Raw genomic sequence first — 27,151 nt, forward strand, 5'->3', positions numbered from 1 at the left:
AATATGTTCAACTACATATCTCTGCACTTCTGGTGGATTGAAGTCAGCGGCTATGTTACTTGGATATCTTTCTCTCATTCCAGCAGCAGGTCGTGTAGATGGCAGGGGGGAAGAAGTAGCAGGCTTGTTATGTGTTGATAAAGCTGGATCGGCCTCCATTTTGGGTTGTGGATCTGGAGCAGCAGCCATTTTGTGATGTGCAGTGACAGGGTTTTCCTTGGTGCCTTCTGATGGAACAGGGTGCAGTTCAGTTACAGCTTCATTTATTTGAGTCATCAGTTCCTGTAATACTTCCGCAAAATCTTGACCAGACAGCTCAGCCATTTGTTTTAAGTCAGCAAGGTAAGTCTTAGTCTTTGTGGAACCCACACTAGCAGCGTGAATTTTTGACAGGTTTTTAACACAGTATTCATTATGTGCAGGTTTAAATTTGTACGGCAGTAATGGATTTAAGAAATTGAAAGCTGCATATGTTTTAAACTCAACAACCAACATTTCATGAAATTCAGACTCAGGGGAGTTTATCATAACTGAACGCTCTATAGCACCGTATTGGAGCAGAAAATCTTCTACTTCATCAACTTCACATTTAGGGCTGGCACTCACAATAACCGCGTTTTGTATGTTAATACCGAGGGACTCAAAAATGTCCATGTTGAAAAGGGGTTGGTGAGACTGCAAAAAAAACAGGTATTATTGCACTACTATACCATCTCCTGGCTAGCTCGCCACATTTTCTGTAGCACGCATGTAGCGCATGTGGCTCAGAAAGAGGGTGAATTGATATTTTGGATTTGAATATTGAGTTGGGCGTTGGGCTAAATCAGAAGAGTTAAGTATCGGCTCACTGGGAGGTGGGAGAGCAGTGCAATAAACCAGACCGGAACAGATTTACTTTGTGGTTGGTACCATGTATTGCAAGTGAAACATAAAACACACAAAAACACAATATTTACAAAATCTGCAGGATTTCAGTATCAGTCTCAATATTTTACCCTTAGAGTAAGGCAAAAATAAGTGCACTTTCACAGTTTAGGTCACACAATACAACAACAATGCAGCACTATCAGCATATCATCTCCAAAAATGGGCATACAATAGAACAAAAAATGAGGTTGCCACTGATATGGGCTTAATTGTCCATAAAATTTCCCCTTTTGTCCATATGTTAAGGTTGTGAATGCGAATGTTTGAGTCTATGGGAGGGACAGGCTGCAACAGCCTCCTACCAGACCGCAAAGGCTGTAGAGTTGAATGTGATGTTCCAGTTCTTGGTAGGGCTCCTAGCTCGCCATCAAATATTGTGCTCAACCCGAGCACACCTGGCCAAATCCCCTTGTTCGCGTCAGAACCCGCGGTCTTTACTCAGCGTCCGTGATAATGGTAGTGGCTCCTGTGCAGCTGCCCTGTTGCGCTTCCTCCCAGCTCTGACTGGAGAGAAGCGCAGCTGCATTATATAAGCGCCATTAGCGTGTGATTGGCTCAGGTGGTCACGTGAGGGGGCTGAGATTATACGGGGCGTTTACTGATATACAGGAAATGGGAATTTGCAGTTACTATAGGTAAGTGGATTTTACACCTGGGTTACATACTGATAAACACTTAAAGCTGAATTCAAATTTAAAATGACTAGCTTTAATGATCAAAAACGTATATATAACATAAGTTTAAAGGTCCTACATTACACAAAACTGACTCCTGTGAGCTTTAAATCATGTTATAATGTGGTTACGTTCCTCAAAAACAGACCTGGAGTTGTGTTTTGTTTCATTCACACATGTTTGAGTAACACTTTATTATTAGTCTGTCTACATCTCCAAAGCTCAAAATGCTCTGTTCCCCCTTATGATGTCATGAAGCAGTACATTTCTAGTTAACTACCTTAACTAGCTACTTTTTACCTTTAGTTAAGTAGAGACTGGCAACTCTAGGGCTGAAATTACCCAAATGATTCTAGTGAAGGTGTATGGAGTTTAAAAACACAGTGGAGCACTTCCTGTATTACCACATGATGACATCACAAGGTGGCATAGAGTTGTTTATTTGAGAGAAGATCTCAGCCTAAATATACAGGGTTTGTGTGTTAAATATGTGAAAACACAACTCCAGGTCTGTTTGTGATGAGGAAACAACATTAGAACAGATCGGAAAATAGTGTAATATGGACCTTTTGATGCAAACCTGCCAATTAGGGCACAGCTGCACCTTGTATCTTCCCTTCACTCTTTCCTGTGGTGTGACCTCTGACCTTTGACCCTGCAGCACTCCTCACTGTGCACTGTGCTTTCACATTTGTGCTGTTGTGATTAAAACACTTTCACAATTCCAATAAAGTAATGAGTTCATCAACAACTAAAGGACGACAGCCCAAGAACGCCAGCACCTGCAGCCAATCATGAATCAGTGCTAGTGCAGCCTCTGCAGCTCAGTGAGTGAATTCAGGAGGTTCTGAGCTTTCACACGAGGCTTGTCCATTTACTGAGAAATATTTGTATGTGTCCTCTATCTGCAGGTTAAAGGTCCTATATTACGCAAAACTGACTCTTTGAGCTTTTCACCATGTTATAATGTTGTTACCTCCTCAAAAACACACCTGGAGTTATGTTTTGTTTCATTCACACACGTTTGGTTAACACTTTATTATCAGTCTGTTTACATCTCCAAAGCTCAAAATGCTCTAGTCCAAGTTGTGATGTCATGAAGCGCTAGTTTTTACGTTAACAGCTACATTTTACCTTTTGTTCAGTGGGGATTGCTAATTCCAGGCCTGAACTCATCCAAATGATTCTACTGGTGAGGGTGTATGGAGTTTAAAAACACAGGGGAGCACTTCCTGTATCACTCCATGACATCACAAGGTGGAACAGAGTGTTTTCAGTTTGAGAGAAGAACCTAAATATGCAGGATTTGCATGTTAAATGAAACAAAACTTAACTCCAGGTATGTTTGTGATGAATAAACACTATAAGTAGCGTAATACAGGCCCTTTAAGTCACTGGCAACACAGGTTCAGTTCTTTTAACCCTGTTTTGAGATTTAATTTGAGTCTTTAGAGTTGTCAGGACACTATGGAGGCTTGTATAGCGAACAGTCTCTTTCTATTGTCTTGAGCCCATGTTAAACTCTTGGCCTGCTCCTCCTTTAGCGTGTGAAGGTGAACCATCTGCTCATCCAAATGTATGAGGTCCGCCTGACTGTGACCGAGCCCATTAAAAGAGCTGCCCCGCCCCCTCCAGCCCAGAACAAGGGCATACGAGGAGATTAAAACGCAGCTTATAAAACACTTCCTTCACGATCTTGTGTGTTTTTGTTGATATTTTGTTTTAAAGTCGGACTATGAAACTTTTCTTGCAACCTTAGAGATGTTAGCGCTTTGCCTGGAGCGCTCCATAGTGTGAGTTAAACCTGTTTATCTCCATGGAAACCAGCAGGAGATGACGATTACGCAAATTGCAGGTCAGATCGGTGAAGATATATGCTTAATGCCATACTGTGGAACATTTCAGGCAAAAGAACAACGCAATACCCGAAATATTACACAAAAATTTACTTTTCAGCACTTTTTCCCCATTCAGAAGAGATAATATTAGTTTAAAATGTTAATCGCTATGACAACAGTTCTAATTTTTCCTCATTGTGGACCCAGGAGTAGGGCGTCTTTGCAGTGCAGCAGTGGATATAAATATTATGACAAACTGTATTAACAGTGTAATGTTTAATGTAACCTAACCATAATCTGTGCGCTTTCTTTCTCTGCTAACGGGACCCTGACGATTCACCAGTCGAAAGAGGTGGGAGTTACCAAAATTACTCATGTCTGTGTCTTGGATTCCAGTCTGAAGTACTCTGATTAGCCTAACCCTGACTATATAGATATATTTTGCATTTGTTGTATCATGTAAATCTCTGTGGTGGAACCATAGACTGTGTAAAGAAGTGGGGTGACAGTTTTTCAATAGAAAGTGAATTGAAGTCGATGGAGCCGGAAGCGCATCCATGACAACTTCCTATTTGAAATGTGGCAGCTAGCACCATAGCTATGTCCATTTATATATATATATATATATATATATATATATATATATATATATATATATATATATATATATATATATATATATATATATATATATATATATATATATATATATATATATATATATAGTCTATGGGTGGACCATAATGAAGTAAAAAGTAAACCTGCTGAAAAGTCTGAGGGGTTTATTTTTAACACATTCATAGTTTGAGCAAACAAAAATATACAAATAAAAACAGCTGGAAAACACAGTCGATTTAGTTGTTTCTGTTGAACTAATTTCAGCCAAATCTGTATCAAAATTAATACATTTGAAGCTTAATAAGACCTCAGAATCTGTGCAAGATACTTTTACTTTTTACGTTTTAATTACATTTTTAAATGGGTACTTTCATACTTTCAATTAAGTAGATTTTTTTATGTGAAACTTTTATTTGAGTATTTTTTGCTCCAGTATCTGTGCTTTTACTTAAGTGGGAAAATTGAGTTCCACCACTTGTAAAAGTAAAAGTATTAGGCAAGTGTTGTTCATTTGTTAAAGCGTAAATGTAGTGATATTGATTTTCAAATTTCTTCAACACTAACGATATGAATCAATTTCACAATTGGTCTTATGAATTTTGTGTGTTTAATTTGTTTGCTCAAAGCCGAAGCTTGAACTGGAAAACTTTAGTCAGGATGTTTCCACAAACATGGTCAAAATAACCCCTCAAATCATATGAACAGAACTTTTTACTTTTCAGTCCAGTTCAGCTCTTCAGTTTGTGGGTTTGACTTAAGTTCATTTTATTCACTTTTTTTCTTTGGATGATTTCTTGTTAGAATTACAATTGGAATGATGTAGTCCACTTTTAGACCTGGTTTAGCCCTAGATTAGACCTACAGTAGTCCTGTTATAGACCTGCTTCTGTCCTGTCACATGTGTTATCGCCTATTTCAACCCTTTTGGTCACTTGGCTGTTGCATACGTTTGAATCCCTTTTCAACTGTTGTCTTATAGACTTTCAGTACAACATACTCACATAACAGACCGGGTTATGCACACGTCCCACAGCGTAAAGTCACATATGTGTAATTTATATTGTCCATTAAAGGGCCCTTATTAGTCTGTTTTCTGATCTGTTATAATGTTGTTTCCTCATCTCAAACAGACCTGGAGTTGTTTTGTTTCGTTCACACACGTTTAACACACAAACCCTGCATATTTAGGCTGAGTTCTTCTCTCAAACACAAAACACTCTGTTCCACCTTGTGATGTCATCATGTGGTAATACAGGAAGTGCTCCACTGTGTTTTTAAACTTCATACACCTTCACTAGAATCATTTGGATGATTTCAGCCCTAGAATTGACGATCTCTACTGAACTAAAGGTAAAATGTAGCTGTTAACTTGAGATTTGGAGATGTACAGACTAATAATGCAGGAAGTGTGAATGAAATAAAACACAACTCCAGGTATGTTTTTGAGGAGGTAAAAACATTTTAACATGGCTTAAAGCTCACAAGAGTCCGTTTTTTGTGATATAGGACCTTTACGTGTTTTTACATAAACAATTAAAATCACTGCGCTCCGGGGTGACTGGGTTCTTGAGTCATTAGTATTCTCTGTACCAACACGACCACAGCGCTGCCAAACTCAAGTCTCCTTTTGTCCTCCTACAGCTGCTACCCCCTGGAAAAAAAAATCAGGTACGTCACTGGTTTTGTGCTCGAGTTCATCATTTTCTCAGCAAAAAATGACTTTGTTTAAATCTGTCTGAGGAGCTTTTAATTTTATTTTAAAAAATTAAAATATATATTAAAGATGCTGTACCTGATTTTGACTGTCTTAAAAACATGAAAAGCAGAACTAGCTCATTTTAAACATTTTGCAGTGGTCTAAAGTTATTCCTCAATTACCTTATGCATTCTGAACATTCTAATTATTCACCACGATGAGTTTATAAGCACAACAACAGAGACCATGGGGCGGAGTTTTGCTATGACAGTGTAGTTAACATGTATAACAACACATGCATGTCTCGCCGGGAGGAGGCCCACCGAGGAAGACCTAGGAGGGATGGATGGAGTATAGCTAACAGCAACTAGCATGCTAACGTGCACTTCTTGATATTTGGACAATACAATTAAGATAAACTCTATTATCCTCAAGGGGAATTATGTCTGGGACTCACTGCTCGCAGCTTAAAACAAAGTTACACTCACACATCACACTGTAGGCAGCCAGAGACAACAACAGTCAAATGTTTTCTAATTAGACACAAACAGCACACAGCAGACTTATACTGAGCTCAAGAGCTGTTTATATAATAAATCTGTACTGGGGCAAGACACATTTTGTTCAAAAACATGGGAAAAAATCAGGTACAGGCCCTTTAAGCAGGTCTGAGAATCATGGTCTAACATGCGTAAATAAGTCGACTGAAATTACATGACTACTTTCTGATCTGTTATAATGTTGTTTCCTCGTCACAAATATACCTGGAGGTGTGTTGCTCAACACACAAACCCTGCATATTTAGGCTGAGTTCTTCTCTCAGACAGAAAACATTCTGTTCCACCTTCTGATGTCATGTGGCAATACAGGAAGTGTGTTTTTAAACTCTTGAAAACTACCAGTACATGACATCACAAGGAGGAAGCAGAGCATTTTGAGAGATGTAGACAGATTAAAAATAGGGTCACTCAAATGTGTGAATGAAATAAAACACAACTCCAGGTCTGTTTTTGAGGAGGTAACGACATTATAACATGTCTAAAACTCACAAGTCAATATTGCATTATATAGGACTGTTAAAGGTGCACTATGTACTGTTTCTGGAGGAGGGTCTGCCACCTGTTTATTGCCATATTAGTGTTATTTGCTGTAATGTTCCAAAGTATAGCATTAAACGCATCCATCGATCATGGAGGCAAGCAGTACTGGGTCATGTTACTTGTTAGGTCTGTGGAGAGGTGACCCTACTATCCATGTTTTCCAAGGTATTTTAAAGCAATAAAAACACTTGGAGACAACCAGATGACACCTGCCAGAAAAGTTACAATGTTACAGTGACTATAATAACAATGTTTTTTTTGTTGTTGTTTTTTTTTTTCAGAATTCGAATCCTCTCAAGTTTCCGAGAAGAAGAGGACAGTCTATCAGATGGCTCTGAGTAAGGAATCCCATGTGTGCCTCCATCAAAGTCTGTGTGTCCACTCATAATGCAACACGAGCCGCCATTTTGTGTCTGTTCATATCTCTGTTTCATTGTCTTGTCCTCTCTTCCTCCTCTTCCTCCTCCCCTTCCTCTCTGTCTGTCTTTCCCTGTCCCTCTCTCGCTCTTAGATAAATTAGATGAAATTCTTGCAGCAGCTCAGCAGACAATCAACACCAACGAGGCTCCAGGGACACGGGGACCGGGGCCCAAACGCGAGAGGGGGCGGAGCTTCTACGGCAACGAGGTACAGATCCATCAGATAATATATACTTTTGTTTGTAGTGTACTGTAGTGCTGTCTGTTCAAGTCTCTCCTGTTTTCAATTATTGTTGCATTTGTTAACCTCGTTAGGCCTTTGACTGCAAATCTCAATACGTTGCAACCATAGACTGTATATATAAATGGACATAGCTAACCTGCTAGCCGCCACGCTACAAATAGGAAGTGATCACGGGCGCGATTAGGCTCCGTCGACTCTGCCTCTAATTCACTTTCTATTGAAAAATCTCTGTAATCTCTCTCTTTCTCAGTAACTGCTGCTGTCTCGTTATTCTGACCTTAAAATGTCCATATTAACTCACTCTACATGATCCTGCTGATTTTATTTAGCAATTTTGTCCCTAAATCAAGATATCAAGAAAAAGTCACCTAAGAACATACTTTTACTGCCTATATACTGCAAAACATAACTTAAAGTAGGCCTATCGTGCTTGTGTCTGCTATATTGTTATAATCTATGACACCCGTGGATCATTATGTTATAATTTGCACGTTTTAAATCGCAATATTCATCTAAAACGACTTAATAAAAGAAACAAGGTCGCTCACTTTTGAAAACTGTGGAGCTCAATAGGAGTTGACGTCGCCGTAAACGTCATCACAACAAAGACCGGTAGAGCTGTTGGGGCGTCTTGAAAATAAGTGATTAAAGGTTACTCCAAAAACAACTTCAGGTGAGTAAATAGTGAGGACAAACAACTATAACATGTTTAAAAGCTCTGAAAAGTCCATTTGATTTAATAAACCGACAACATTTTATTGTGTCTTTGGCTTGCCATGAACTCATATAATCCTTTTTGCAGCGTAGTCATTTATTGTGAGTGCATTTGTGCGCCTAAAGTGTTGCTCTTGTGTGTTTTTGCAGCAGGGCTATGGGGAGCAGTCTGGGATGGGGGTGATGTCCTCGGGGTTAGGCCTGGGATACGACCGCGGGCAGTACTCCTCTGGTCACGCCCCAGCGCACGGTATGCTGCGGCAGAAATCCATCGGTGAGGCTGTCTGTTACACACCGCACTGCAAAAAAAACACATCTGCATGAAACAAAATGGCCTAAATCCAGAATATTAACCTTCATTTGGCACAATATTTCAGTTTGTAAATGTGTTTTTGGAGCGCTGATGAAGTGCTCCCTCTGCTGGTCACTGAGGTTTGGTTTATAGCTGTGTTTTAAAAGTTGCATGTAGCTAAATCTGGTCTGTACAATACATTTATTGCACAAAATCCCTGTCAAACAAATAAATAAATAAAATAAACATTAGAGCTACATCACCGACTCTCAAACTGTAAATCCAGAGGAACTGCATGGGATTTATATTGTAGTCTTCAGATATATATTTCACACTTCTTAGCACACACACCGCAAAACTTAAATTTAAAGTCACAGTATGTAACTTTTTATTTTAATTATAGACTAAAATAAAAGCACTTTTTTATTGCACTGGAAAACATACATCCTCACTGTATCTCCACAAACCTGACTCTGATTTGGCTCAAAGGAACTCCTCCTCCTGTTTGTTTTCATGTTGTTCCTTTGGCTATAATCTGTAACAGTATGACATAAATCTGTCTCCATGGAGAATGTTCCAAGGTGTGGTTTTGTAGAATCATGCAAGTGACATGGCACCTCCAGAAAGTTACACACAGAAACTTTTAGGTTTTACGGCTTAATGAACCATCTTTTTAAACTTATTTCAAGGTGTTTCTGACTGAGATGATACACACTCTGTTCCTGTATTACACATGATACATGAGCAGAGGTCTGTTCACTCTATTCAGTCTGACGGCAGCAGAAGTAAAGACCTGTGGAACCTCTGATTCACACAGAGAGGCTCGATCAGTCTGTCACTGAAGACACTAGTATCTAATAGAAGGAAAGTCTTTCTTTTTTCAAGATAAATTGTCTTGAAACCAGTAACTTATAAATTACTACAACTTAACTGCCAAGGTGGATGAAGTACTCAGTTTTGTTACTTAAGTAAAAGTACAGATACCAGAGCAAAAAAAACAAAAAACAAAAAAACACATAAAAGTAAAAGTATCACATGAAAAAAGTACTTAAGCAAAAGTATTAAAGTACCTGTTTAAAAATGTACTTAAAGAGTAAAAAATGAAATAATTGTGATTATTTTGCTCAAATTTTAAGGTCTAATAAAGCTTCAAATGTGGTGATTTTGATAAAGATTTATGGTGAAACATAAAAATAACTGAATCTTTTTTTTTCTAACATTTTTTATTTGTTTATTTTTGTTTGCTCAAACTATGAACATGTTAAAAATAAACCATCAGCCTTTTCAGCAGGTCTCAAACTATAATAAAAAAGACTTTTACTTTTCAGTCCTGTTCAAAAAGTGGAGTAGTGGAGTAGAAAGTACAGATACCTGCTCTCAAATGTATCCACTTAAAAATGTGCTCAAGTAAAGTACAGATACCTAAAATTTCTACGTAAGTGCAGTACTTTACTAGGTTTACTTTGTCACGTTCCACCACTGGTTAACTTCTTGAACTATTTTTAAATTCAAGTCATTATAACTCATGCTACATATTTCGATATTACTCTAGAGGTTACACTGCTTGTATTGAAAAAAACAAAAAGTATTTTCCAACTACTTGCAAGTTTGACCATCTCTGACCTAAACCATGATTTTGTTTTTAATACTATCGTTTACCAGCAGGGTTCTCAAAACACTAAAACAATTTAGTTTCTATTCTGGATTCAAGTCATTTTTGTGTAATGCAGATATTTTTTGCTGTGCTGCCCTTATGTCAGCTCTATGTCTGTCCAATCCAAGTCCACATGTTTCTGTTTGTGGCTGTGTAACTGTTCTCTGTTTGTTTTTGTTTTGAATTCTCACCACTGTAAAAACTGTCAAAATTAAGTTGAGTTTTACAGTGTTTTCAAATGACCCAAGATGTTTACACTGGCAAATTTTCTCCGGCTTTAAACTCTGGCTAAAATATCCCATTGTCTTACCTTGCCCAGTTTGCTAGTTTGGTTACTAACAAATATAACACTGTTTTTATCGGTGGACAGACTCGCTGGCATCAGAATGGGCAGAAAGAGACAGACAATCTCATCACTTTTATTTTTAATTTCACACTTAAGTAATAGATTTTTCAAATATAAATGTGTGTGCAGTTTAGCTATGACAACAGAAAACTACAGCAATACTTCATAATTATGCTTTGAACACAGAAAACTTAAGTCCCATATTATGACATTTTCTGATCTATGTTATAATGTTGTTTCCTCATCAAAAACAGACCCAGAGTTGTGTTTTATTTCATTCACATCTGCATATTTAGGAGTTAAAGAGTTCTTCTCTCAAACGCAAAACACTCTGTTCCACCTTGTGATGTCATGTGGTAATGCAGGAAGTGCTCCACTGTGTTTTTAAACTCCATCCAAACTCCAGCTTTCACTAGAATCAGCCCTAGAATTGCCAAACTCTTCTGAACTAAAGGTAAAAAGTAGCTGTTAACTTGAAAAATACCATTTCATGACATCATGAGGTGGAACAGAGCATTTTGAGCTTTGGGGATGTATACAGAGAGTTACTCAAACACGTGTGAATGAAACAAAACACAACTCTGATGCTTTTCTTTCTTAGAGGCAAGTTTTGTTATTTTTTTTAATTCAAGTTGCAGAGAAGAAGTTCTGTATTCAATGACAGCCTTGTGCTATCACTTTTTCAATGACTTGTATGTCTTTGCTGTGAGTTTGGTTGTTAGTGGTTTATGTGCAGCTATTCTACAAAAAAAAGTAAAAGAAGTATTTGACTCAGTTTATAATTTCTGTGTTTGTGAATGGTGCTCTATAGGGACCCCTGAGGAGGAGGTGAAGCAGTTCCTACACCCTCCAACCATGAAGTTTGTCCGCAGTCTGTCTGTGCCTGGCCCGGACGACATCCCCCCTCCCCCCACCACTGCGCCCCCAGAACCTCCCTTCTCCTCCGCGCCTCCTTTGGGATGGAGGACCAAATCTTCCCAGCAACCCTCCGTCTCCATGTCCCAGGCCTCTTCCACCGCCGCCCACTACCAGTCTTACTCCCAGCAGCCCGTGCACTTCACTCACGGGGGCAGGGAGAGAGCAGGCGTTCCCGGGATGAGCTCCGGAAGTAGTGTTGGTGGAGGAGGAGGAGGAGCCGCGGATCACGGCGCTGTTTATGCACATGCGGTCCAGAGTCGGGCTGCGTCGCGGAAGGTTGCTTACCCTGGGGAGTCTACTGGTGTTGGGGTAGCGGCGGCGGCGAAAACGGCTGTTCTTAGGCGTGGTTATAGTACCGCCGCCATCCCGCCTTCCAGCATCGCCGCGGTGATGCCCCAACAACAGCAAACTGCCCAAGGACAACCCCAGCGAGCAGACCGGAGCGGGGTGGGAGCAGGTGGGCCAAAAGGACAAGCAAGGAGAGGTAAAGGCCCTCTGGTGAAGCAGTCCAAGGTGGAGGACTTGAGAGCTGGGCAGGGGGCGCTAGGGAGCAAAGGTTCGTTGGAGAAAAGTTCAATCCCAATACCGACTATCATTGTCAAAGCACCTTCAACTAGCAGTAGTGGGCGTAGCAGTCAAGGTAGCAGCGTAGAAGCAGACGTCCCCGGTCCAGGCGAATCCGACGAGCCCAAAACGCCACTCCCTCCATCTACACCTGCTCCACAACCGCCCGCACCGCCATCCGTTCCCGCTCCTCCACCTCCATCGATGCGAGGACAGGAAAATATGGACTACACAAGCCAGTTCGGCGCAGCTATCGTAGGCGCCGCGCGGAGAGATAGGGAGCGATTTCACGAAGCGAGGAGAAAGAGCGCTTCCTTGTTTATGTCTGCAGAGGAGGATGGACTTGGTGGAGGTATCAGTGATCATCTGGGTGGTAGTTCAAGGACTCAACTTTCACAATTGCAGCTTAGTTCGCAACAGGATAGCTCTTCGACCCGACTACGCCCTTCGAAATCTATAGACGAAGGTATGTTTTCGGGAGATACGTTCATTCACCACACTCGCAGTATGCCCCCCGCTTTTGGATTACCCGAATACTCCTCTTCAGCTTTGGACTACCAACCAAAATCTGTGCCAACTGATTTGTACACAGCAGCAGGTAGACAACCCTCCCCAAATAGCTCAACCACCTTTATCCATCCGCTAACAGGAAAAGCGCTAGACCCCACCTCGCCTCTTGGTCTCGCCTTAGCTGCCAGAGAAAGAGCATTGCGGGACGATACGAGAATAAGAAGGGGACCTGAGCATCATTTTACCAGGCAAATGTCCAATGTTTTTCCAACTTCTAGTGTCTCATCTCAGCCAGTGTCTTCCACCGCTCAGTCTTCAAGCTCCTCCTATTTAGTTACGTCTTCGTCTGTAGCCGCTACTACCCCAACGGTGGGTCGTCCGCCCTCACCCCGAATTCTTAGGGGCATGTGGGCGGATGAGGCGGGGGCGGGGGATAGAGACAGGGAGGCAGGAGGGTCAAGAGAAGGGCTCCGGGTTAGATTTTCTGAGGATAAAACGGTCCATACACACCACTATCAATCACAAGGGTATCAGCCAAGAGATAGGTCTAGAGAGCGAGATTTGTCAAGAGAAAGAGACAAAGATAGTTATATGCGCAGGGCAGAGCAAGCTACGGATAGCGGCGCGGGACAACAGCAGGGATCCCAAAGGCCGTCGTTTCTTAGAATGGAAAGTCAATCAGATCAGTACATCTTGTCGCTAACCCCTCCATCACCTCCTCCAACTAGCACACAGCAACAGACCAATACCACAGGTGGGTCAGGGATTATGGTTCTACCCCCACCCGCGCCATCCGTAGACGCCGATGACGAATTTGTGTACGCGGACCCACTCCCGCCTCCGCTAGAGTTCGCCAATAGCTTTGACAGAGGTTTAGGTAGCGCAATGGCGAGGTACGCTCAAGGCGGCATGCATCGAAACATGGCAGGGCGCCAACATCAACAGGAAGTCCCGCCCCCTCCTCCACCTCCTCCCCCACCTCCACCGCCACCTCCGCCCGCTTCCCAACACAAGGAGCAATTCGGGACTGGATTTCCGGCACCCTTAACATCTCCACAAGCAGGTGATTCCACAGCGTCCAGCCTTACGTCGTACGATAGTGAAGTAGCCAATCTAACACAATCTGTTCCGTCTCCGTCCCAAGTTTCGCCCAACCCTCCTCCACCAGCTTCGCCTTCCACGCTACAACCAACTTCGGTCGGAGCGCAACCGCAACCATCCGTGTCACCTCCGCCCCAAGCCGGTTCCTACCATCGTCCCTTTTCAATGTCCCATCACCATCTTTACAACAGCAGTCACCCTCCTGCCCGCTCTTCCTCCCCTACTCCTCCTCAACAACAAACAGTCACACCTCCTCCGGCCTACAGAGGACCTCCAGCGCATCCCCAGGCAACCTCCACCTCTGCTCCCAATCGGGGCACCGCATCCCAGGCAGCAACTGCAACCTCCTCCCCAGCCACTACGTCATCCACGCCTTCCACAACAACTAGCACCTCCACGCAGCTTTACCACGAGCGAACGTCGCACACAACTACAGTCATAACGGGGCGAAGAACCACGGAGCCACATCGCCCCGCTACCACTGCCAAAAAAGGGGAGTCCCAAGAAACAGTTGTTGATTCGGGGATTGAGGAACTTGATAGTCGAAGCAGTAGCGACCATCACTTGGATAGTATTTTGGGTCTGAGCGGTAGAAGAGGATTAGATGGAGGGAGGTTGACTGGTAGCAGTAGCAGGGTGGGGTCAACGGATTCGGATAGAGCCGGAGATTTCTTGGAATCGTACATGAGCTACTTGGATGGACAAAGTTTCGAAATGCAAAACGCCACTGCAGCCGCGGCGTCTACGTACCCCAAAACAAACAGATTCAGGGAAGGAGGTCGCGCTGGGGACTTGCACCGACAGACAAGCACCGCTCCCGCCTCTTTTCACCGAAGACGAGACGAGCACGAAGAGGAGGACATCGAGGAAGGAGCGATGGAAGAAGATAGCGGGCAAGAGAGCTACACCGTACGGGATATGCAGAATCTGGGACGTCCAGCATCGCCCTACTACGAGAGGCCGCGCACCCCAGAAATGAAGCCTCTCTGGGGGGAAACGCAGAGTGCAGAGTCGGCGGCGCTCCTGGAAGGTAAAAAGGTCTACCCGCCTGCGTCGAGCATGAAACCGAATATCATCAACGAACTGAGCAACAAACTGCAGCACAGAAGCAAGGAGAGCTGGAGCAGCCAACGGGCCCTCAGCAGACACAGGTACTTTATCAACGCGATCTAATGAGGTTTAATGAGTAAAATATATATATAGTTACAATTATAAATGGACCTCAGAGGATAAATTAGAATCTATGGGCTGTAAAGGTGCAGAGTGCAGATCAGTGGAGTCAGCGGTCCAGCTAATTTAAAGTACTATGGATACTTTTGTGTTTAATGAAACCTCAGAATTAAGTTCACACTGTCACCCACAAACATGCATGGGGGAAAAATTATTTTATTAAATCTTAAATCTTAAAATAATAATACGTCAGAAGTGGAATTTGGACCAGATATTATTTTAAAATGTTGCTATTATACTATGCTATTGATACGTCGCAATGATGTCATGCTGGGGGTGTTCTACATGTATTTCTATGGTGGAATCTTCAGCAGTGGCCATGAAGACACGGTTCACCTCGTCAAAAAAGTTTTAAGATTATCTGAAAACTCAAGAAAAAGTACAAAAGGCATCTAAACAACGCATTTTCAGGAGCCTATGATCAATACGAGCGTTCATGGTCCTGTTTAGGAGTTTGATTTTCAACAAAAATGTGAGAGTGACAAACTGAAAAACTGTTGGCTAATGCTAGCTAGCTTGTGACTGTAATTTTATGTGAGAGAGACTTGTTTAACTCACAAATCAGCTCATCCTGTTGTAGTTCCAGCTAAGTCTTTCTGGTCAGATTGTGTTGAAATATAGCTCACATTAAAGTCTAACAGAGCTTCAGACAGAGCAGTGCCTACAGTTAGCATAGCACCCACAGTGAATGTTGATGACATCAGGTGCAAAGTATCAGTAGTATAATGTGGGATGTAGAGGTGCATTTACATTTGTTGCTATATGATTTTAAATTCAGCACATTTAAGTCTTTCTGTGGACTTGGGTTGGTCCTGTTCCTAATTGATTATATTTTATTCATTCTTTCCAGATTCTCCGAAGACTCTGCCTCTGCCCTGAGCCCTCCATCCGTCCGCTCCCTCTCTCCCTCTCCCATCTCTCTATCCCAGCCTTCCCTCTCTCCCTCCCCCACCCCGGCCTCTCAGTATCCCAACTGGGGTCGCTCTCCGTCCCCTCAGCCCCAAGTCCAATCTCAACCTCCTCGCTCCCACTCCCCCTTGTCCCCCACGGGCTACTCCCCTTACCCCACCTCCCCAAAGCACCGTCCCGTCTACCGCTCCAAAGCTCTCGAATTCCAGTTCATCCCGAGTCGAGAGTCTAGAAAAGCAGAGTCCCATATTGCGCGCAGACGTGCTCCAAGCCCGCTGATATCCCCGACGGAAAGACCTAAACATGCGCCGCCACGCCCCTCATCTCTACCCCTACTCCCTACCTCCCCGCTCTACAGCGCCATCTACGACTTGCGTGGGTCAATTACACCCCCGTCACCCGCAAACCCGCTCGGCGACCCCTATTTCTCGCCCTCTCCTCCTTTATTCGCCCCGTCTGGCGCTCCTCCTCCTCCGAACTCCACTTTAGTTGTGTCACGATCGCTATCTCCAACTCATTTCTTATCTGGGACGTCTTCGCCTCCGCTGCACCCCATCCCGCCTCCGCCCTGCCTGAGCTACCCTCACCTTCCGCCGCCCTCCCCCACGAAACCCTTCGCTTCAAAGCCCCTGCCCTATTGGACCAAGTACGATGTGGCTGACTGGTTGGCGTATCTAAACTTGGGGGAGCACAGGGAGAGGTTTTTGGACAATGAGATAGACGGGACGCACCTGCCCTCTCTCACCAAGGAGGACTACCTGGACCTGGGTGTGACTCGAGTGGGACATCGCATGAACATCGAGAGGGCTCTGAGGACGGTAATAGACAGGTGGGTATGAGTCTGTCTGTTAAATATTTAATTCACACGTTTAACACACAAAACCTGCGTATTTAGTCTGAGTTCTTCTCTCAAGCAGAAAACACTCTGTTCCACCTTGTGAGGTCATCATGTTGTTATACGGGAAGTGCTCCACTGTGTTTTTAAACTCCACACACCTTCACTAGAATCATTTGGATCATTTCAGCTCTGGAATTGCAAAACTCTACTGAACAAAAGATAAAAAGTAGCTGTTAAAACTACCACTTCATGACATCACAAGGTGGAACAGAGTATTTTGAGCTTTGGAGATGTGGACAGAGTAATAATGCAGACGCACGTGTGTGAATGAAAACAAAACACAACTCCAGGTATGTTTTTGATAACGTAACAGCATTAGAACATAGCACAAGAGTCAATTTTGCGTAATATAAGACCTTTAAAAGTTATTTCGTGTATTTAGTTGTTTTCATTATATCACCTCTTTAATCCCTTCAATTTATTTCAATTCTTAAAAGTCTACACGTTCTGCTCTACATTAGAAGATCAAACATGTAAATTTAGGAAGTTTTGCAGAACTATGAAAAAATAAATGGTGTATTTTCAGTGGAAATGGGATTTTTCTCACTCGTGGCTTTAATGGCTCTGCTCGTTCATTAGTCCCCTGTGGTAAATCCCACTGATTGGTCTGGATATTGAGAGCCTCTCCCTCCCAGCCGCTCTCCCACTGAAACCACATGTGCTCCGACCAAAACGATCCATCAGAGAAGAACTGCCTGGAGAATAGTGAGAGACTTCAGTACTGACTCTGTTTGCCGGTGTCAGTGTAACCTGACTTTTCAGTGGAAATTTTAAAAGCTGTTTGAAAATCAGTTAAAGCAAGCGGCACATCACCTGCTTGATTCCATGGAAATATAACGTTAAAACTATACTTTGGAACATTTTTTTATGGAGGTAGATATGTTTTATGCGATACTGTCAAAGAGTGTAGTCAAAGGAACAGCATTTTTATGGAAAACAAGCCAGGTTTGTGGAGATGCAAGCCCATAAATGTTTTTTTTTTAGCTTTTCAGTGGAATAAAAACACCCCAAAAAAAACCCCCACACACACGGTTTTTATTTAGTCTATTTAATCAGATTAGAAGTTCCACAGTGGGATTTACAGTAAAAAAAGTACAATAAAACTATTAATAAAATGTATAAAAAGATCTACTACAGTGTTTCCAAATGAGTGGCACAGGGAATACACAAACGCTTGGTACGTAGAATTGTTTCAGATTTAAAAGAAATATATAGATTTGAATAGTAACTGAAGCTAAAATATTCTATAAATCATATATTTCACATCCTTAATAATGTTTAATACTGTTTACATAGGCTCATTTTGAAATAGAAATGATTCAAACATAGTAGTAAACAGATTTAATGACTAAACTACTCAGAATGTGAGTCAACTCTTTGGGGATAAAAAAGTTTGGGAACCTCTGATGTACTTCACCATTTAATTGCCCTGTGTATATACTGTATATAGCAGCATTAATGTTCTTATACAGTGCAGTGTAGCAGAATTCAAAACCGTTTTCCTCTTTCTCCCAAAAATAAAGCAGAAAACCCCCTCATTACCATTTCATGTCCTTATGCTCCTGTCCTTCTGCTCATGTCCCCAGGCTCTCCAGCAGCCCGTTCCCCATCTCCATGCTCTCTCCGCGGGAAGGCCAGAGCGACATGAGGAGGGACGATGGCAGTCGGAGCTGAGCGCGCCCAAATCTGCGACGAAAAAAAAAACAAAAAAACAAGCCGAGACACGGAGAATAGAAACGACACCGCTCGGAACCAATGAGGAACCAATGAGGGGGCAAGACACAACTGCTGCGGCTCCACTCCATAAATTAAAGGGGGGCAGACCTCTCAGTGAGCAGGGGAACACATTTGGGACGTCCCGAAGAGAAATGAGGGAAACACAAAGGTTCATGATGCGTTTAGATGAGAGAGAGAGAGACGACGACGGAGGAGGAGATGTGGGTAGAGTCACCTCATCGTAGAGTTTAATTTGAACCATCCAGCTGAAGATTTACTTGTAATACAGTATTGGTAATGTCTGAGACAAAAAAAACAAGCAATATCTGTTTTAACTAATACAACTACTACAGGTTTGAGTTAAGCTTATCAAATTTGAGATGTTTTTTCACTTTTCAGTCCAATACAACTAATGTAATTTGCAGAGTAGAATATTGTGAATCAAAGCTGTTCATTTCTGTAGTTCAACTCAAGCTGTCTGAGTAAGTGCGCGCTCATATTTGCACTTAAAAAGCATCAAAAAGGTGACGAACTTAGGACTAAACTAGACTAGAACCAGACTAGATCAAACCAAATTTATCGCTGGATTAAACTGGCCTCAAACGTCATAATGATTCAGCAATAACTCTGTATAAATGTGAGCAAGTTTCACATTTAAAAGCTGAAAATTACAAATGATAATGTATATTTAGATTGTCATTTTACAGATAAAAACTCTTAACGTGCATAAACATTCATTTGGATCAGATAAAAATGCATTGTCGCTGGGTTTCAGATGACGTCACAACATCCTAGAGGCCGACAGTGTTTAAGACAGATGGAAGCAGATCAGATTAATACTGTTAAAATGCTGATTTGTTTTTGTAACACAGAGTTCTTGGGTCTAGTCACTTATAGAAATGATCAAGTTCAACATTTGTGAGTTTAGCTTTTGGATAATTCATGGCAAAGTACAACAACAACAACCGCACCTGGCAACCTCACTGTTGGCATCACTACTTCCTGTCCAATTTGATCTCTGAGGTTTCACACTAAAATGAATAAAGAGCCAATTTAAACGTGAGACAGCGCTAACACTAAGGCTAATTTCCATGACAACACCACAAACTGAAATAATCTGCATATAAAAACAATCACGTAGCCTTTACATTACTCCAATTTTATTTTAATAGGCTGTTTATTATATTTTATGCTTTTAACCTGCCTCTTGCCCCCATCTGGGAGTATGACATCATCACATTAAACCACCAGTAAAATAAAAGCATGGACCCTGCACGACATCTGAGTTAAAACATAACTACAGAAATGAACAGACTTCTGCGCAGTATACTTAAGCTTTGAGTCAACTTTTACTTTTACAGAAATATTTATACCGCCATCGACAAATGATAGATTTAACAAAAAAAGAAACTATTTTCAAAAGGGTTGAATGTGCAATAGTGAAAGTCTAGTGAGATAATATTTGTATATGTAGATATATTAGACCTGATCAGAGCTTAGAGGTTAGTTTGTTTGTTTGTTATCAGTCGATCTGGTGCAATGCTGTTGAGATTAAATCACGAGATGCAGTAAAAACAGGACGATAATTATTATACTATAGACCCTTTAAAAGTTTCGAAACAAAAACGTTCTGAACTCTGGAACGGAAGTAACTGGAGGCAAAAGTGATGATGATCTGGAAATAACCACAGTGTTCAGAGGTGGGTGGAGCTAAAAAAGACAAAAAGTAAGAATAATGTTGCTTTAAAATATTATTACTCAAGTAGAAATACAAAGCAGTGGTCCAAGGAACTATTCAAGTAAAAGTAAAAAGTGTACTACTCAAGTAATAATAACATTACTTCAAAATAATAATACTTAAGTAGAAGGGCGAAATAGTGCTCCGAGGAATTACTCAAGTAAAAGTAAAAAGTATTTGGGAAATTTACTACTCAAGTAATAATAACACTACTTCAAAATAATATTACTCAAGTAGAAGTACAAAGTAGAGGTCCAAGTAGTTAAGTAAAAGTAAAAAGTATTTTGCACAAGTTACACCTCAAGTAAGAATAATGTTATTTTAAAATAATATTATTCAAGTAGAAGCACAAAGTAGTGCTCCAAGGAATTACTCAGGTAAGAGTAACTTAAAGAGTAACTGTCGGGGTGTAAATCTGATTTATAATTTGAAGTTGATGTATTTTAAAGGACAAAACATTACATAATGCACAAAATTAGTCAAACTAAATCACATCTGATGGAACTGCAAGAAACATAAAGCTCAAGTCACTTTATATTCAAGTAGGAGTAAAAATATGCTGCTAGAAAAGTACTCCTAAAAGTACAATTTCTTTTAAAAAGTTGCTCAAGTAAATGTAACTGAGTACTACCCACAGTACATCACAAATTATGAAAACTCAAGGTAGTTTGGACAAATGAAAACCACTGGGATTCATGTGAGTGATGTCAGACCCAGTTTAAACACATTTACACCTGCAGTTTACAGCATTTGTTCATTAAATTATAATCGACTCTAAATATTTGTGATGATGCTAAATCTAACGCGACCCTATGGAACATCCTTTACCCTAAATGATACTACAAATGCATTTTAGGGACTAGATTAGAGCATATGTCCCTCCTTTATAACGGAAAAGCAAAACAACTGATATTTCTTCAAAGTAAATTCAAAATGGCTGCTTTTCTTGTGTTCATAATGTGTTTTCCTTTACATCATTTTGCCTCCAGTCGGCTCCATTCCTGAATTTTGAACGTTCCGATGATTTGAAAGGGTTTATTGATCTAGTATCTGTTTTTCAAACTGATATTGGCAATGACTATCGATTTGGAACGATGTATATTTCACTGTTTATATAGACCCCAGAGCACTGTACTGTACCTCTAAACACACTGCCAAATATAAGTAAATATATATGAGATTTTTATTTTAGCATTGAGCAGATTATCCAAATACGAGATGGCAACAATCACACGCAAATCATATATTGTGAGATGGATGAAGGCTGTAAACTGGAACAAAAATATGAAAATATAAAAATATATCTATAAATTATTATATTTAAAGAAAGTATATTGTTGTTACGTAGAACTTTATAGCCTTTAATATGAAACAATCAGTTCGGAGTATTCTAACTGTCAATGTAATGTAATTTGAATAATAATAATAATAATAATAATAATAATAATGAGGGGTTATAGATGAGGGTTTGTGATACATAAAGGGATTGTTCACTATTTTGTAAAAATGGTTTGAATGAATTGAGTTTTTAAAGCTGCCCTGCGTAACTTTTTTGACAGAGGATGCACCGATTGCTTTTATTTCATAGCGTTTTTAATGCTCTGTCTGGATTATTCCTCAGTGTGGCATTAAAAGTTTCTATCTAGCATTTATATCTACAATTTGGATGTTTTTCCTTGTTCAAAAACACCTTAAAAAACATGCGTTCTTACTGTTGGCGAGGATAATAAAGTACTGTGGAACATTCCAGGCAAGCGGGTGGTGTACTCTCCAGCAAAAAAGTTACGCAATGCACCTTTAATGTAGGTCTGTTTGTTCATTCGACTCACGTTTCAACCATTATGGCAAAAAGCAAACCTACTTTACTAAGACAATGCCTTTAAAGGGCCCATATTACTCTGATCTATGTTATAATGTTGTTTCCTCATGACAAACAGACCTGGAGTTGTGTTTTGTTCCACCTTGTGATGTCATCATGTGGTAATACGGGAAGTGCTCCACTGTGTTTTTAAACTCCACACACCTTCACTAGAATCATTTGGATCATTTCCGGCCTGGAACTGCAAATCTCTCCCGAACGAAAAGGTAGAATGTAGCTGTTAACTTGAAAACTACCACTTCATGACATCACAAGGTGCAACAGAGCGTTTTGAGCTTTGGAGATGTGACAGACTAATAATAAAGTGTTACTCAAACATGTGTGAATGAAACAAAACACAGGAGGTAACAACTTTATAACATGGCTAAAATGTTTCATAATATATAGGACCTTTAAGTTACAGGGGAAACGGCTCCATCTAGTGGCTCATTTGTGCTACAGGTTCGGACGCTTCAAAAAGAAGTGACACTGCATTTATTCATCAAATGTTATTCCCTTAAAAGTGCACTATGTAACTTTTCCTGCTTGTCTCCATGGAGAGGTTATCGATTTGCTTGGAATGTTCCACAGTACGGCATTACACTTTTCCTCAATTTAACTACAGGCGCTTTTCATTGCTCCTTTAAAAACATGCATTGTTATGGTGAAAAGTGCTAACTCTCTATGGATCTGACATGTACATTTGGCCTTGAGGCGTCGCATGCTTCTGTCCATGGAATTAGACACGTTTAATGCCATACGGTGGGACTTTACAGGAAAACAAATGACTTTTCTTCAGAGATAAACGAGAACCGTACATGTTTCTATAGAGTTACATTGCGTACCTACTTTAACATTTAAAAATAAATGAATCAGATTTATATTTTTATTTATGTACAATTTTCATATAATTCCATGTTTTATTTTATATCTAGACGGCTATTTCGAGAGACGTATCTGTTGAATATTTGCCAACGAGAAAATGAAATGAAATCTCGTTTGTAGAATTAGCTGGTTGCTGGTTTAACTGTGTTGACTTTACCTCTGAAATCTCAAACTCTTTACACCATGTTAACTCTTCATGGGTTTCAGCTTCCTGTTATCGGGCGACACATCCGAGGACTCTTTAATATTTTGTTCCGAATCGCCATGGTAACGGCGTTCGTTTTTTTTTCTTTTCCCCCGCCCGCTCGAAACCTCTGAAACCTACGGATAGTCCTACGATGGCGACGCGTTATCGGATCACTGTACCACAACATGTGTAGCAGCAACAAGAAGTGCCCAAGTGTTCACACCATAACAAGAACGCACACATGAACTGCATGCACACACCAACATGTAGACTCTTCCAACGCACTTTGAATAGCAGTGCAAAACATGGGACACACTATATATAAAACGGCATATTTAAAAATGGACTTTGGATATTATATCTGGGAATACCGCTCCCAAAAACGGATTTTTATTTATTTAATAGGAGATCCATGGATTTGGGTGGACGCCGCGGGACGACATGGGACAACCGCATAAACTGCCAGTTATCACACAGACTTTATACAGTCCCAATATGTCCGCCGATACGAAGAGAGGGACTCCAGATCCACGGGGAAGACTGAAACACGCTTCTACTGAATATATGGAGTTTTAATACCGCTCTTGTTCTTACGATTTTTAAACTTTAAAATGGGATATTGATATCAAGAGATTTATTGTTGCTATATTTGTCATTACTGTCATCGTCCTTACTGCTATTGAGAGGAGAGAATGTGAAGCGTTTTAATACGAGTAAAGTAATGAGTTTTGATGAAGAAAACAGGGGAAAAAATTGCGTAAAATCTGTTTCGCGTCTAAATTTCCATTGCAATAACTATCCACTTTCGACATTAAAGCTGCACTATGTAACTTTTCTGATGGATTGTCCCACAGTATAACAATTAACTTCGATCTGTTTTGTATTTATTCAGCTGTATATGTTTTTATTGCTCAAAAACACCTTAAAACCCACACATTCTTTACGTGAATGGGCTTGCCTCTCCACAGATCTGACCAGGTGGTGCCGCCGCGTGCTTGTTTCCATGGAGATAGACAAGTTTGAGGCAGTGCTGTGGAATGTTCCAGGGAAAAGAGTAACATTTCCATGGCATCAAGTTGCTAATAGGCGCTCCAAAGTTACGTAATTCGACTTTAAAATTTAGGATTAGCGTTTTATTATTATAGTTTTTAATTATATATTTGTTACGATTTATTTTTATGTACCATCTACTAATTTTGGCCTCTGTTATAAGTAGAGCACGTAGGTCTTTTTGAATTCCCTATCCCCAGCTTCTGTAACGCCGCCATTTTAACTCAAAGTCTCAAAGTGAAGCACATTTTTCACTTTTATTTCAGATTTTAAACGTTGTTGACTGTGAAGCTTTAATTCATCACAAATGGCTTTTTTTTAAATCATTTTGGCCGAAACAAAAATGGAGTTTTATGAAGCTGTACACAGTAGTTTCCAGCGTTTGGTATTAGACTGATGCTTGACGTGTAGCAACTGTTTGTAAAGGCAGTAGAAAGAGACTGGGTCAAATCGCTGTGCCAGTGTAAATCAATATGAATCACTTTATGTTTATGCAATACTGGCTTTTTTAGGGCAACTTCCTGTATTGTAATTTAAATATGCTAATATGCTAACGTGGCATTGGAATAACAACATTGGCATTAATCAAGCTAACAGTCAAAATAGTGAGTTAAATTATATAGAATTGAGTCATTTTAACATTTTTTTAAGTTATTAGTCGAAGATTATTTGACTTTTTAACAACACACAATTTAAAATGTAGTTTAAACAATATGCTTACTTACTGAAACAAGGTAAAATTAGTTCGTACTGTTCTTTTTATTTCATTTTTTTCTTGAAATTAATGCATTTATTTATCAATTTTTTTGTTGGCAATATTAGTTTATAGCAGGGCCGTCAACACAAATTTGGGGGCCCCGGGCAAGAAACCTCACATGGGCCCCATAGGAAGAGGAGAGTCCAGTTATAGGCCCCTAAGACCCTGGGGCCCGGGACAGCAGCCCCCTTTTGTGCGTATAACAGAATATTTATTTAAAATGAGGGAGTCTTGTACATCTCAACCATCTTTCTACTGCCTTTACCATGAAACAATGTCACTTTATGGAGCGCTATTGTAAAAATTCAAATCAAATCTAGTTATTATTATTATTTTTATGTACTTTTCAAATTCAAATCCTTTGTTTTGTCATTAGCACGCATACTCCAAGGGCTCTTTCATCCCTATATCCAACACTTCATATCAACATATACATACTACCCAATTTGACCCTATCCGTAACGCATTAAACTTCATATTTTTGCGAGTTCATTCATACATTTTCATAATTTTTTTTGAAGTTTTTAAAGCATTTGCTGATGGATTATGGCAGATTTTGTTGTATGGGAAAATAGCAATAAGGACGACGAAGATAATGGTTGCATTGTTATGGTTTAAGATGTGTACAAGTCTCAAAGTTCTACCGAATCTCTGTCTTCCAGATGTTTATCACAAAAGGTACAATGTATTTATTTATATATATTTATTTTAATGTGCTTTTTGTGCAGCTGTGGCCGTTCTTTACGCATACGAAGTTTCACTGTTTTGACTTTTGGTCTGGCGATATTCCCAAGCGAAGGTGAAGGAAGCCATTTTGAATTTGTAATCAAGAAAGAATGAAACTTGTTCTTCAATATTGATGCATAAACTATCCGCCATTTTGGAAGGAGGATTTATTTGCAGAAACAAGAAACATTTAAAGTGGGAGTAAATGCCTAAAGGGGCGGAGTCTGGAGGACTAAAGGGAAGAGTTAGGGAGAGGAGGGGCAGGGTCTGGAGGGCTAAAGGGGAGAGTTAGGGAGAGGAGGGGCAGGGTCTGGAGGGCTAAAGGGGAGAGCGAGGGGGGAGGAGGGGCGGGGTCTGGAGGACTGAAGGGGAGAGTGAAGAGGAGAAAGGGGGCGGGGTCTGGAGGGCTAAAGGGGAGAGTGAGGAGGAGAAAGGGGGCGGGGTTTGGAGGACTGAAGGGGAGAGTGAAGAGGAGAAAAGGGGCGGGGTTTGGAGGACTAAAGGGGAGAGTGAGGCGTAGGAGGGGCGAGGTCTGAAGGACTAAAGGGGAGAGCGAGGGGGGAGAAGCGGCGGGGCCTGGTGGGCTAAAAAGGAGAATGAGGAGGAGAAAAGGGGCAGGGTCTGGAGGACTGAAGGGGAGAGTGAGGGGGAAGGAGGAGCGGGGTCTTGCGGATTAAAGAGGAGCGTGAGGGAGGAGGAGGAGCGGAGTCTGAACATGTGGGAAACAGTGAGATTGGTCTAACAGGTCCCCACACGAACTCCGCCCCTGCAGCCAGGTGTTTGTAATCAGAAACACCTGGCTTTAATCAGGGCAGTCTTTCATAATGTCACCAACTGCTTGAAATTGCATTGGCCGCTGAAGGCAAAACCAACTTAGATTAACTGGAAAAGTACCTAGGTTGCACTAAAGTTGCCAAAAAATGACTAGGAACAGTAGATAGTGCTATTAAAACACTAGATACAGTTTATATGTGAAAAAGTGGAGTCAGTTTCACTTTAAACTTGAGGATAGCGCCAGTAAAATAATATTACAGTGTGGAAGAATGGCCAAGGCTACACAAGAAGCAACACTTTTTATTTAAGAGAACTTTTAAAAAATGAGAAAGAGACGAACGCTAACTTACAGAATCTATGAGTATATGTGGTATGCATATACACCTTCATATGAATATATATGAATTTCAAATGTTTTAAGAGATAATAAATTGTTAGAATTATAATAAACAGTTTAAACTATGGCTGGAGTCGTTACTAAAAATAATGATTTTTAACTTGAAATGTTGACAAGACGGAAGAAGGACAACAGTTGGAGGTGTGGTCTTATTGTACAGGGATGCAGTGGTGGAACTTATCGAAGTAAACGTAGTAAAGTACTATAATTAAGTAAATATTTAGGTATCTGTACTTTACTTTTTAGGTATCTGTACTTAAGTTACTTTCATTTCACTACATTTGAGAGCAGGTATCTGTACTTTCTACTACACTACATTTTGAACAGGACTGAAAAATAAAAGTATTTTTTGTTATCGTTTGAGGGTTTATTTTTTAACACATTCATAATTTGAGCAAAGAAAAATATACA

At 40.6% G+C, this 27,151-nt stretch overlaps 1 protein-coding gene across 1 annotated transcript in view; it reads left to right on the top strand.

Annotated features, from left to right (window-relative positions):
* The window catches only part of shank1 (SH3 and multiple ankyrin repeat domains 1), a 116,545-nt gene extending 98,219 nt beyond the window's left edge, over positions 1-18,326 (top strand). The window contains exons 20-27 of the mRNA XM_055223778.1: positions 3,783-3,791; positions 5,699-5,725; positions 7,135-7,191; positions 7,365-7,480; positions 8,381-8,504; positions 11,334-14,766; positions 15,696-16,583; positions 18,239-18,326. Coding sequence (XP_055079753.1) covers positions 3,783-3,791; positions 5,699-5,725; positions 7,135-7,191; positions 7,365-7,480; positions 8,381-8,504; positions 11,334-14,766; positions 15,696-16,583; positions 18,239-18,326 — 4,742 coding nt within the window. The remainder of the gene's footprint in view (positions 1-3,782; positions 3,792-5,698; positions 5,726-7,134; positions 7,192-7,364; positions 7,481-8,380; positions 8,505-11,333; positions 14,767-15,695; positions 16,584-18,238) is intronic.
* Positions 18,327-27,151: the final 8,825 nt, after the last annotated feature.

Source organism: Periophthalmus magnuspinnatus, chromosome 8 (genome assembly GCF_009829125.3).
Source record: "Periophthalmus magnuspinnatus isolate fPerMag1 chromosome 8, fPerMag1.2.pri, whole genome shotgun sequence".
Taxonomy (NCBI): Eukaryota; Metazoa; Chordata; class Actinopteri; order Gobiiformes; family Gobiidae; genus Periophthalmus; species Periophthalmus magnuspinnatus.